This window comes from Atta cephalotes (genome assembly GCF_000143395.1).
Source record: "Atta cephalotes unplaced genomic scaffold scaffold00001, whole genome shotgun sequence".
NCBI classification, from domain to species: Eukaryota; Metazoa; Arthropoda; class Insecta; order Hymenoptera; family Formicidae; genus Atta; species Atta cephalotes.
The window spans coordinates 14601382-14613644 of record NW_012130065.1 but is presented as its reverse complement, the minus strand read 5'-3'; the positions used below and the strand labels follow the sequence as shown (position 1 = coordinate 14613644).

Sequence of the window (12263 nt, the reverse complement as noted above, 5' to 3'; positions counted from 1 at the left end):
AATTTTAATTAGTAAACTTTAATTTATTACTTAACTTACTACTAACTTTAACTACTCTTACTTCTTCTATATAATTATTATATATATATATATATATATATATATATATATATATATATATATATATATATATGTGTATATTTCATTTTTCCATTATATACGATATCCAAATTTTTTTTCAAATCTTATCGATCGGGTTATGATGATACATTTATACTACTTGATAATTCCGTTAATCGCAGGCTTCCGTTAGAGGTTGCTGTAATCGCTGCTAGACGGGAGAAGGTTCGCCGGAATTTCGCTCGTAACTACTTCACTTTTTGCTCTACAGTGCTCTGCAGTTTTTGACTTTTCGTAGTGATTAATTTAAAAATTGCAAACGGCCGTCTCAAACAATAAAACACAGCTTACGCGTATCTTTCCGAATTTTTTTAGGTTAGGACAAGGTCATTCTGAACAGTACCTATTAGACGCGTGCGGTCTAACGTAACATATTGCAATTCATCGAAACAGTAATTTTCCGATCTTAATCCTTTTTCCCTCTCTTCTTTTTCCAAGGAAATTCTCGGCAGATTAAAAGACCCGTATACTTACGCGACCCCTGTCCCCGCGTTCCGTGCAGTTTCGCATTACTGTGCAATTGCGGCAATGGCCACCTGGAACGGTTCGTATCCGGAAGACCTGAATTGCTTGATGTACGACGACCGGAATGCAGCAGACGTTCCCGCTACCGCGGGGAATTGGTCGTACTTTGTTGAGAACAACGCATACCTAGACGATATACCTCACGTATCCACTGGAGGTTACTATCCTAGAGCTAGGGGCGATCGGCAAGTCTACGAGCAGAGCGGACCAACAACGGCTTATTACCAAGACGACTGCCAGTATCCGTCGAATATGGTGCCTTTGAAGAACAATGCCTATCAGGAACGTGTACTGCCAGACACCTTGTTCTCGGATAACACGGGAGCGTCGAACGGCGGAGTCTCGACGTCGCACAACACGCCATCCTTCTCCCGTAGCGGTTACAGACCAAGATTTAGGGGTAACCGGATGGCCGGCAAGCATGCGCCATCGTCGTCGGCGGGCGACGTCGTCCAGTCCACCGTAGTGGAGAACTCTAATTTGCATCCTATAGCCAATGAATTTGTATCGAACAACCAAGGTAGATTCCGAAAAGATAACAGATTCAAGAAGTATGATAACGGTAATCCGAGTGGTTTCAATACGCAAGAATTCAGACCAAAGTCAGCCTCGTCGGACAACAAAGGTGAGAGACGTTACGACAACAGAAGAGATGCCAATTATAGACAGAAGAAACCACAGAATATGCAGACTTCATCGAGATTTGGCTACAGGGATACTCCTAGAACACAATACAACGCGAGAAACTATAATAAATTTCAGAACAGCAAATATTATAATAAGAAGTATCAGTCAAACGTACCTCCAACTGGACAGAATGCTGCTAGAGAAGTTCGTGCAACTATAACTGAAGCTGTTAATTCAGCCATGTCTAGTAGTCAAGAAAATAAGACTTTTGGTGAGGATGTTCAAGAAGATGACTCATTTTCGAGTACAAAAATCGATAGAAGTAGAGAAGAGATGCACGAAGATAACGATTCAGAAAATATGTTTTCGAGAAATCAAGAAGCACCACGAAATGGTAGAGTTAAGCGATTTGCTAGTGCGTCCAATTATCATAGATATAATTCAAACGATATGCAATCTGAATCTGGTACCAGCCGTAAAACAATAACAGCAAAGTATACACAAAGAAGAAACAATGAGATGATAAATTATAAGGAGAAGAAAATGGCAAATTGGAGAGATAAGACAGAAAGTAATGAGACAGTGCATGCATCTCAGGGAAAAAATTACAAGAAAAAATATGATATTGGTATATTTATATAATTTATCAAAAAGATCACATTATTATTATATAAAAAAGAACTCTATAATGAAATAATTATTACTTTGTATTCTTATTAGATGACGACTCGAGCCAGAGGGAAAGATTAACTGAGCAGTTGAACAAAGGAACATTGGAATGTCTGGTTTGTTATGAGCATATTAAGCAAAGCGATTATGTTTGGTCTTGCAGCAATTGTTATCATGTATTGCATTTAAAATGCATCAAAAAATGGGCCAAGTCCTCTCAGAGTGGTAAGTAAACAGTAGAAACTTGCCATTGCACCGAATTGTCGAATTGTACATTCTGATTTGTCTATTTTCTTTTAGAAAATAACAGTTGGAAGTGTCCGGCTTGTCGGGATGTTAGTTTCCTCGTGCCTGAGGATTACTTCTGTTTCTGTGGAAAAATGAAGATGCCAGAGTGGAATCGCAGAGACGTAGCACATTCGTGTGGCGAGATTTGTGGTCGTTATCTATCCAAGAATAATTGTATGCACAAATGCAACCTGCTTTGCCATCCTGGCTCTTGTCCACAGTGCGTGGCAATGGTAACAAAGTATTGCGGATGCGGGAGAACATCGAAAATGCTTCTATGTAGCGTTCAACAATGGTTAATATGCGATTCAGTATGCAAAAAAGATCTGTCGTGCGGCAAGCACACCTGTCAGAAAAAGTGTCATCAGGGAGAGTGCGGACCTTGCGACAAAATTGTACAACAAAGTAATATTCCAATTTCTTTATCGATAGCTAATTTTTAATTTAAAATAAATATATTTATATATACATTTATTTTAACATTAATATGTAGATAAATATTTTTTCAAATTGTAATAATTAGCAGATAGCAGCCAATATAATTATAATGATTTTATTTTATTTTGTTTAGCATGTTTTTGTAGTAAGAAAATTCAGGAGGTACCCTGCCGAGCCAATGTCGCAGATAAATTTTCCTGTGATAATATTTGTAATAAAACATTGGACTGTAAGAAACATTATTGTCAGAAAGTTTGTCATCCAGGATCCTGCGAGCCCTGTTCTTTGACGCCTGAAAGAGTTACAATGTGTTGTTGTGGTCAAACACCGTTAACGGAAAAGAGAGAGAGTTGTATGGATCCTGTGCCGACTTGCGATAAAATCTGCTCAAAGCGCTTGAAATGCGGCCAACCTAGTAAGTGTTTTTGTGTCTTTAATTGAGCTTTGTGTCTTATCATCGTACAGACGCGCTAAATCAAATTTTTGTTCATTCACGCAGGTAATCCACACATCTGCAAGGCACCATGTCACTTGGGGGAATGTCTGGAATGTGACTTAACTACTGATGTCAAGTGCCGTTGCGGTAACATGGACCGTGAGATCGCTTGCAAGGATTTAACAAGTAAAGCCGATGATGCGCGCTGCGAGAAACGCTGCAAAAAGAAGAGAACCTGCGGTAAACATAATTGTAATCAGCTATGCTGCATTGACATCGAACACATCTGTCCGTTACCTTGTTCAAAGACTTTAAGCTGTGGTCGGCACAAGTGCCAAGAAAGATGTCATATAGGCAAGTATATAATTGTATCTATGATCGAAATTGGTATAAAATGAAATTATAATATAAAGTGAAATTTTTTTCTCTCCTATAGGAAGATGTTCGCCTTGCTTGGAGAGCAGTTTTGAAGAATTGTATTGTGAATGCGGCGCTGAGGTGATTTATCCACCAGTACCATGCGGTACAAGAAGACCTACTTGTAATCGACCGTGTTCGCGCGAACATCTCTGTGACCATGAGGTGTTGCACAACTGCCATAGCGAATCCACATGTCCACCTTGCAGCGTCTTGACTCAGAGATGGTGCCACGGCAGACATGAACTCAGGAAGGCAGTGCCGTGTCATGTGAAAGAGATCTCGTGTGGTCTGTCGTGTAATAAGCCATTGACATGTGGACGGCATAAATGTATCACAATGTGCCACGCTGGAGCCTGCGAGAAACCTGGACAACAGTGCATTCAACCTTGCACTACAATGAGAGAACTCTGCGGACATATCTGTGCTGCTCCGTGTCACGAAGGCAAATGTCCAGATATGCCTTGCAAAGAGATGGTCAAGGTAAAAACAATTTTTGTTTTAAGCAATCATCTATCTGCGATTGAAAGCCATCATTATTATGAAATTTCAAAAAGTTTTGTACTCTAAAATTATATTATATTTCAGGTTACATGCCAGTGTGGACATAGGACTATGAGTCGTGTCTGTGCAGATAATGCACGAGAATATCAAAGGATAGCAAGCAATATATTGGCTAGTAAGATGGCCGATATGCAACTCGGTCACTCTGTCGATTTAGAAGAAGTGTTCGGGCAAGGTGCGAAAAAGCAGAATCAGTTAAAGACTTTGGAATGTAACGATGAGTGTAAGACAATAGAAAGAAACAGAAGACTCGCATTAGGACTGCAGATCGCTAATCCAGACTTAAGTGGCAAATTAATGCCCAGATATAGCGATTATATGAAACAGTGGGCTAAAAAAGACCCGCATTTCTGTCAAATGGTTCACGACAAGTTGACGGAATTAGTGCAGTTAGCAAAGACATCCAAACAAAAATCCCGGAGTTACTCATTTGAAGTTATGAACAGAGAAAAACGTCATTTTGTGCACGAGTCGTGTCAGCATTTTGGCTGCGAAAGTCAAGCATATGATGAAGAGCCAAAGAGAAATGTTGTTGCTACTGCCGTAAAAGATAAGGTAAAAACTTGTTTAATTAAAGCATGTATCATCTTAGTAATGAATGTATCGCATTGCAGTGTTGGTTACCAAGCTACAGTTTACTAGAAATGATACAAAGAGAGAAGGGACAAAGAAAGGTTCCAGGTCCAGTACTTAATACTTCGAAGGGAAATAATTCTACAAAGTAAGATATCTACATGGAAAGAACGATTTTGCTTAAATACCTAAAAATTTAGCTAGATACAGATTTGAAAATAATTTTGATTTAGATTATCAAAATAATTATGTACTACGCAAGTTAATTATTAAAACTTTTTGTAACATTGCATTATCAATAAAACAGGAATTGCTCATTATGTTTCAGTGTCCTATATAATAATTTTGACAGTCTAATAAAATTATTTATAAATCTGTATCTAGTTAAATTTTTTATTTTTTAGCAAAATCGTTTTTTCTACGTAATTGTTGAATTAATATATAAATTAACGAATTAATAAATAAATGAATAATATGTAATTAAATGCATTGTAGGACTGTTCTTTCGTTACCTGTAAAACAGAATCAGCAATTGCTGCCATCGTCAACTCCTAAAACTGCTGACAAAGAAATAGATTATTTTGACTATCGAGATTAAACCATCAGTAGAATATAAAAGTCAACACAGGTTGTATAATGTATATAATATCATAAATAGGGCTTAAAAAAATGGGTACAATTGTAATTATGCTCTTAAAATGTGATGTGTGAAATTTTCATGTGCTTGAATTGTTCGAACAGTATGAATTTTAGAATCGAACTTTAAATTATTCGGATCGTTTGAGCTTGAAGATATTTGAATTGTTCTTGAATTAAATTTGGCTTCAAGGAAAAAACTTATTTTCTGTTTGCAATAAATATTTTCGCTCAATTTTTTTTAATGTAAGAATGATATATATATTATATAAATATATATATGTATATATATATGTGTGTATATATATATATATATATACATTTACTAAAATTAACACTGTGACATAATATATATACATGTAAAACATAAGTTAATTCGCAAAGACTCCTTACTAATCACAAAGAAATTGGATAAAATAGGACAATAGGAGTCACGGTAATGGTTGCGTCAAACAATGTGAATATAACACAAAATTCTTTATTAGATAATCCACTTAGATGTTTCGGCTCATTTTTAAATGGCTCAAGATAGATTCGACTAAAAAATGAGCCGAAATATGTAAATGGGTTATCTAATAAAGAGTTTTGAGTTATATTCACATTGTTTATTGAGTAACAATTATCGCGCCTGACTCCTATTGCCCTATTTTATCCCATACGCGCGCGCGCGCGCGCGCGCGCGCGCGTGTGTGTGTGTGTGTGTGTGTGTGTGTGTGTGTGTGTTCAACAGTGAAGTATTCGAAATAAATAGAGTTCCATTATATAACTGTTCGAGTAATTCGATCGCATAATTTATTCGAATTTTTTTATCTTGTTTTAGTTAATATCATGATTTTGCAAGTAGAAACGCAAGACGTGTATTATAATATCAATTATGCTATCGTTTTCGAGTTTTGTTTTCAACTACAATATATAAATTTTAATTAAGACAAACTCATAAATACTTATCAAACAAGAATCTAATACAGTAATAACAATTTTTATTACGTTTTTATAAAAGATTTTGATAGATTAATTATTAGCTTGAAAGTATCATTCTATTGTAATTTAGAATTATTTGCAATATATTTTGTTGAAATAGATATAAAGCTGGCCTAAAAAAATGTAAAAGAAGAATCATTAATATACGTCTCTTGCTAAAAAATACTGTTTTTTCCTTATCATTCAAAGACTGTACGTCAAAAAATCGATTTTTTAATGTTTCAAAACGATTTCATTACTGCTTTCACCGCAATTGGTAAAGTATAATCGAATCATGACGTTGCGCTTGTCTTAATGCCGTGTCTCCAGATAAGAACTTTGTATATTCGAAATACACAGGAAAAGTGTATCATAACTCAATTTTTCTTCATCTTTATTTCTACATAATTCTTTTTTCAATCAATCTTTTACATAGTTATTGATTATATTGATACCTCTTAAACATAACAATATGATAATTCTGAGACTAATATGATAAAGCAATATAAATAATAGTGTATACTACATTACTACAAGACAATTTCTTATCACGGATAGAATATATAGGTATACAAAGTACCTAAAAAATCAATGGAATAAAAAAAAACTCTTATTCTAAGTAAAATTATTTTTTGCTTGGTCAAAGTTATATATTGCTAAGAATAAAGTCAGTGCTAGAGGTGCTATATGAGGTATAGACTGTAGCTTTTATATTTTCAGGTGAAAGGTTTTGAATGTTTCCAAGATTTTCAGACATTTTTTTTATAATTCATTAATAACAGTTATGGCAATCAATCTTGATTGAATATGTATAATATTTATCATAATTCACAACTTCATTATACATACATATATTTAATGACCAAACAGTCATGTTGAGAAATCATTTTTAATTCATATATAGAACAATAGAGAGCTTTTCTATTGAGCAATAGAGAGCTTCTATTGAAAATTTTAGTAATACATCTTATATCTGTTTTATAATTATTGAATCTGCGCTCTTGCATCAGTAAAAATATCAATTATATATATGCATATATCATAATTTCAAAGTCCTTATCGATTTGATTAAAACGATAATTGTTTATTATTGTACATCCAATTGTATATAAATATTTATCTATATCTATATATAGTTTTGTAGAAGAGTTTTTGTTAGGATAATAAGACTTTGTATCTCTTGTAAACATTTAAAATAGTTAACACGAGTATTTGGCACATAAAACATCAATGTTATATTTCAGAATACTACTTTTGTCAAACTATAAATTTCAAACAGATATTTACTCGCTGAGACCTTTTATGCTCCTGTAAGTATTACTACTAAATTTCTCACTTGTTCTATATTTGCTTTCATATAGAGATAAGTAGAATATTAGTACATAAATAGAAAGTCAACATTATTGAATATATATGTAAGCTTGTAATAAGGAGAAGTAAAAAAAGATACAAAAATACTAATATTAATATCGAATACAAATAAAATATTATGGTATGCACACGTATCATGTACAAGATATAAGTTTAGTTATAAATCTGTAAAAATTAAAAATATATCACATTATAAATTAAAATTATTGACAGTGCATCAACATAATAAAATACCTATCTTAATTATATAAGACATTGAAAATACGATAAATTGTATACGATTGCAATAAAACTATGATATAGCTGTTTTTTTTTATCATAAACTCACTTTTACAGTCTTTTATCTCACGGAATATAGTGTTATTTAAGCTTACATAAGCGTAAAATGGCCTCCTATTCTAAACACATAAATATGATATCACATGTAGGATCACAACACTGTTACAAATTCAACTTGCAGATAAGTCATTGTTGTAATTTTGTTGAACATTTAGTAATAGGGCACTTTGAGAGTTTGGATTCATACTTTTACTTCTAAGCATTGGTGCGGTTGACACACAGTAAAAACGCGTTATTTCACGTATTATCAATAAAAGTCACCTACTAATTTAACATCTTTGTTTATATACAGTCTATTTTTCTTTTCTCTTTCCTTTTTTTTTACTTTGAAAATATTCTTTCAAATTTTATATGTAAGTTAAAAAATGATATATATATAGATATATTTGTTCAACAGCAAAAAAATATATATATGTATATCTTTCAGAGAACATAGTAAAAGTCATTAAATTAATCCATCAGGAAACTAATCTAAATTTAAAAAATAGATATCTGTTTTTGTGTATGAATATGTGCATCGAATGAACACTTCGCATAAAAAGTGGTTTTTTTTTAGAAATGTTACGTGACTATTGCATTTATATTAGATATTTGTTTAAACATTTATACCATGTTTAGAATGTTATACTCATCTATTGCTATATTTTCATATATAGCAAATTTTTCGAGAGACTCTGTCTTTCTTTTTTTATCATGTATTGATTACAAAAATGTCTTTGCATTGCATGTGTGTTCTGTCTCTTCGACAGAAACCATCATAATTCATATTAAAACTACGTATGAAAATAAGTCTTCAATTTTTTTATAATAATTCTTTTTTCGGTTAAAAGTGAGCTTTTAGTGAGCACACTTTAAGGAAAACGGCGAACATAAATTGTTGCGAATATTAGGGATAATATTATATATGTCTGTAAAATCTATCTTTAAAACAATTACGGAGTTATACAAAAAAATAATTTATCTTGAAAGAGTAATATTAAAATCTGTGATAAAAAATTAATAAAAATTTCCATTTGGCATCTTGATTTTTGAATTATGATTACGCTTAGATGAACTATTGCTTCATATATAAGGATTATTACCTCTATTTATGCGCGGGGAATAATTAGGATAATTGCTCAGATATTGATGTCGTGGACTTACTGATGGCTGCTTAGTTATATTCGCCATAGCGCAGCCCATCAGAAATTCGAATATCCTGGGTATCGTTTGATACAACAGCCACGGCCACGGCATGGGAAACTGCGTTGGTGCTGGTTCTGTACCGTATGGTACGGTTTCAGCAAAGAGTCCTAAAAACGAATTAATAGCATTATTTTATACATAAATATTATTTTATGCAAGTATTTCATAGTATATTAGGTGTAGTAAAAAGAAATCCATTATTTTTCTATTCATGCAAAAATAATGGATTTCTTTTTATTACACCTAATATAAAAATAAAATTATAATTTTTACTTGTTATTTATTATTGTACTATTATAAATACCATATGGTCCAAAAATACGAAAGGCATCCGTGACGGATAGAAGGATCCCTAAAATCGCAGTAGCACGTGTAACGTTTAATACTTTTTGCATCTGAGATTTCCTGGCAACTGCGGTATCTGCTTCCGGAATATGTAGTGGCGTATCAGATTTCGCTCGATTTACATACGCGATGTGATTCAGTATCGAATGAAGAGTGAAGTCTGTACTCTGGAAATAGCCGAGATCATATAGTTCTCAAATGACACATAAGTTTTAGGCATTTAAAAAGATGTCATTCGAAAGTCCAAGACTTTAAATGCATTTGCATTCTAATGAGTCTAATGATAATAGTAAGTATTACGTACCATAACTCTTGCTTCACTAGACGTATTTTCGGGAAGTAAGTTAGTTTCTGGCGTGATGTCTTCCGCGTCTTCAATATTTTTATCATTCCATGACAAATTTTTTTTGCGTACTTTTGGTTCTTCTTCTTTACTCTTGGACTTTTCGGTCATCAGCGCTGCCTTCTCGCTGCAATCAGGATGATCTGAATCTGATTCAGATTTCTCCTGCACCTCTGTCTTAATAGGTACTATACTCTGAAAGTGTGTGGGACTTCTATCTAGAGTTCTAATACTGATATCACTACTCCGACGATTTATAATTAACGGTTTAATGTGAATAAACTCGGAGTTGCGTCGATAGGAACTCTCGGAATTTCTCCGCGAGTCGGGTCTGGGTGATATACCAATATCGGAATTGCGTCTTGAACCTGAAATATTGTTAAACAATATAAAAACAGGATAAAATAAAAAACAATAATATTAAACGAAGAAAATATAAACTAGAATATTTTTAAAGATTTACTTTTATATGAGCTACATTTTTCTTTCTTACCTGCGGGGCTAACATCCAGGACTTTGGGCAATCTAGGATGTTCGTCAGGTGGCAACATTCTTCTGGGCGTTCTATTACCAAAATCGCTATTCCTCCGCAGCTTAACTGCGAACTGTGAGCCACGATTCTTTTCATGAGTAAAATCGGAGCATCGTCTTAGTTCCCTAGTGCTGCCTGTCGGTGAGATATTCTCAGAGTATCGTCGTGGACTTTCTGGCGAGCGATTCCTTTCAAACTCCTCTCGCATTCTTGGCAACGGTCTAGGGCTACCCTCCGTCGTGCGTTTGCATTCTGTGGTATTCTCCTCATTTATAAATCTAACGCTACATTCCGAATTTCTGCGTGAGGATTTTGTGGACGTGTCGCTACCTCGTCGACTGGTCATAGAACTTCTACGACTCGGGCTGGACACAGTTATAATTGGCAGATTAGCAGTTGACGGAGTAGGAGTGGGTGGTCTAACGTAGACTTCCGGTACTGATGATTTTTGTTCCTGTGACGGTGATTGTACGGTACATATAGGTATTGTAACATTCTGTACTTCCTTTTGCGCTGGTCCTTCTATCTTACATATTTTGGTGGTAATTGTGGTTCGCGATTCTGAAAACAGATCTCAATAAAAAATACATATATTTCCGGGTGGGTGATTTATGATAAAATATTTGTTGCCTCCTATTACCTTCTGGAGGTGCTCCCTCTGCATTTTTATTCGCATTTACAGGCTCACTTTCCTCTGGACCTTTCATTTTAGCTGGGCCAAGTAAAGTAGGTACCAGCGCGGCAGCAACCGAAGTCGCCAGATTGCTATACGGTGCTAACATCGCGAGTTGCATGATACCTGAATTATAAATTTTTGTGATATAATTCCAAAACAAACGCTGTATAAAATATGCATGAATAATGAAAAGAGAGATCTTTTTAAGATGCATAAAAACATAATCATATAATGAAAGATAAGAATTTTAGAATAAAAATTACAAAAATTGACATACAAATAAAAAATCAATAACCAACCTTTCTGATGGGCATTGGAATTGTCTCGTGTCAACATACTACTTGGCATAGTCCGGAGCAAATGATCAATTTTGTAAGCCGCGTGTAGGAAAGCGAGATACAAAAGAATGCTCCAGACGAGAAATGCCGCTTGAACCATGTATTTCACCATGTAGCAATTATGGGAGGACAAAACAATGTCGCTGGCGATAATGAAGAAGAAATGTGCTGTTATAATGAGACTGAGGCAGGATTCCTTCTGTATCTTCTCTGGACCAAATTTTATCTAAAAATGGCCCATATGAAATATGGCAACGTTTAATTATATACTTAACTTATTCAATTTAAGCGATCAATACTTTTGTCAGTTGCAGGAAAGCCAATTGTATCAGACAAAAAGCAGATGTAATACATGGATATCCAATGTCCCATATAATTGAGCCAATGACTTTGGGCAGAATTTCTTTAAGATTGTACGCATCTATGAACAAGGAAGCAGCTCTCGATGCCCCGAGTAAACATAAGAATATATTAATCGTGGACATAAATGGCCTGGTTGATATGAGAGATCTGAAAGAGTTAACAAGTAGTTAAATAAAGCTTTCACTGATATCATCAATGCAAGCATAGCAATGTACCTTAAATTTAGAATAGAGAAGAGCGTGTAAAATCCTAGTACAAAGAAGAGGCATGCAAAGCTATATGCATGTAATAGAAACGCCCATCTTATGTCTTGTTGTATCGCACTCCATGAAGGTGCAGTGACCAGCGATTTGTCTAAGAGGAACGCAGAATTTGATGAATTTGATACACAGTTCTGACCTGTGACTTGGGTTGTTGCGTTTATACCTAATTAATGACAAAAACATAAAATTAAAATGAAGCATATATATATGTGTGTGTGTGTGTGTGTGTGTGTGTGTGTGTGTGTGTGTGTGTGT

At 34.3% G+C, this 12263-nt stretch overlaps 2 protein-coding genes across 2 annotated transcripts; one reads left to right on the top strand and one right to left on the bottom strand.

Moving 5' to 3' along the window:
* The first annotated feature begins 648 nt into the window (after nucleotides 1-648).
* Nucleotides 649-5255, top strand: LOC105617031 (protein shuttle craft). Its single transcript, XM_012198614.1, has 9 exons — nucleotides 649-1900; nucleotides 1993-2166; nucleotides 2242-2634; nucleotides 2801-3082; nucleotides 3167-3461; nucleotides 3544-4003; nucleotides 4109-4639; nucleotides 4699-4805; nucleotides 5153-5255. The coding sequence occupies exons 1-9, from the start codon at nucleotides 649-651 to the stop codon at nucleotides 5253-5255; spliced, it is 3597 nt and encodes a 1198-aa protein (XP_012054004.1).
* A 3770-nt stretch (nucleotides 5256-9025) lies between these two features.
* On the bottom strand, nucleotides 9026-12163 carry LOC105617020. The gene is made up of 8 exons (XM_012198605.1): nucleotides 11961-12163; nucleotides 11682-11892; nucleotides 11344-11608; nucleotides 11009-11167; nucleotides 10330-10929; nucleotides 9798-10204; nucleotides 9453-9660; nucleotides 9026-9255 (listed from the first exon to the last, which is right to left on the bottom strand). Exons 2-8 carry the CDS (start codon nucleotides 11865-11867, stop codon nucleotides 9026-9028), a joined length of 2055 nt encoding a protein of 684 aa, XP_012053995.1. The 5' UTR covers nucleotides 11868-11892; nucleotides 11961-12163.
* Nucleotides 12164-12263: the final 100 nt, after the last annotated feature.

Bases quoted from the DNA above. Each gene is read 5' to 3' on its own strand.
- LOC105617031 (XM_012198614.1), top strand. From the start codon at position 649: ATGGCCACCTGGAACGGTTCGTATCCGGAAGACCTGAATTGCTTGATG. The intron at 1,901-1,992 runs GTATATTTATAT...TATTCTTATTAG, and splicing joins CAAGAAAAAATATGATATTG to ATGACGACTCGAGCCAGAGG. The intron at 3,083-3,166 runs GTAAGTGTTTTT...TCATTCACGCAG, and splicing joins CTTGAAATGCGGCCAACCTA to GTAATCCACACATCTGCAAG.
- LOC105617020 (XM_012198605.1), bottom strand. From the start codon at position 11,867: ATGTCCACGATTAATATATTCTTATGTTTACTCGGGGCATCGAGAGCT. The intron at 11,168-11,343 runs GTTGGTTATTGA...TTTATAATTCAG, and splicing joins TTCCAATGCCCATCAGAAAG to GTATCATGCAACTCGCGATG. The intron at 9,256-9,452 runs GTATTTATAATA...ATTCGTTTTTAG, and splicing joins TCGTATTTTTGGACCATATG to GACTCTTTGCTGAAACCGTA.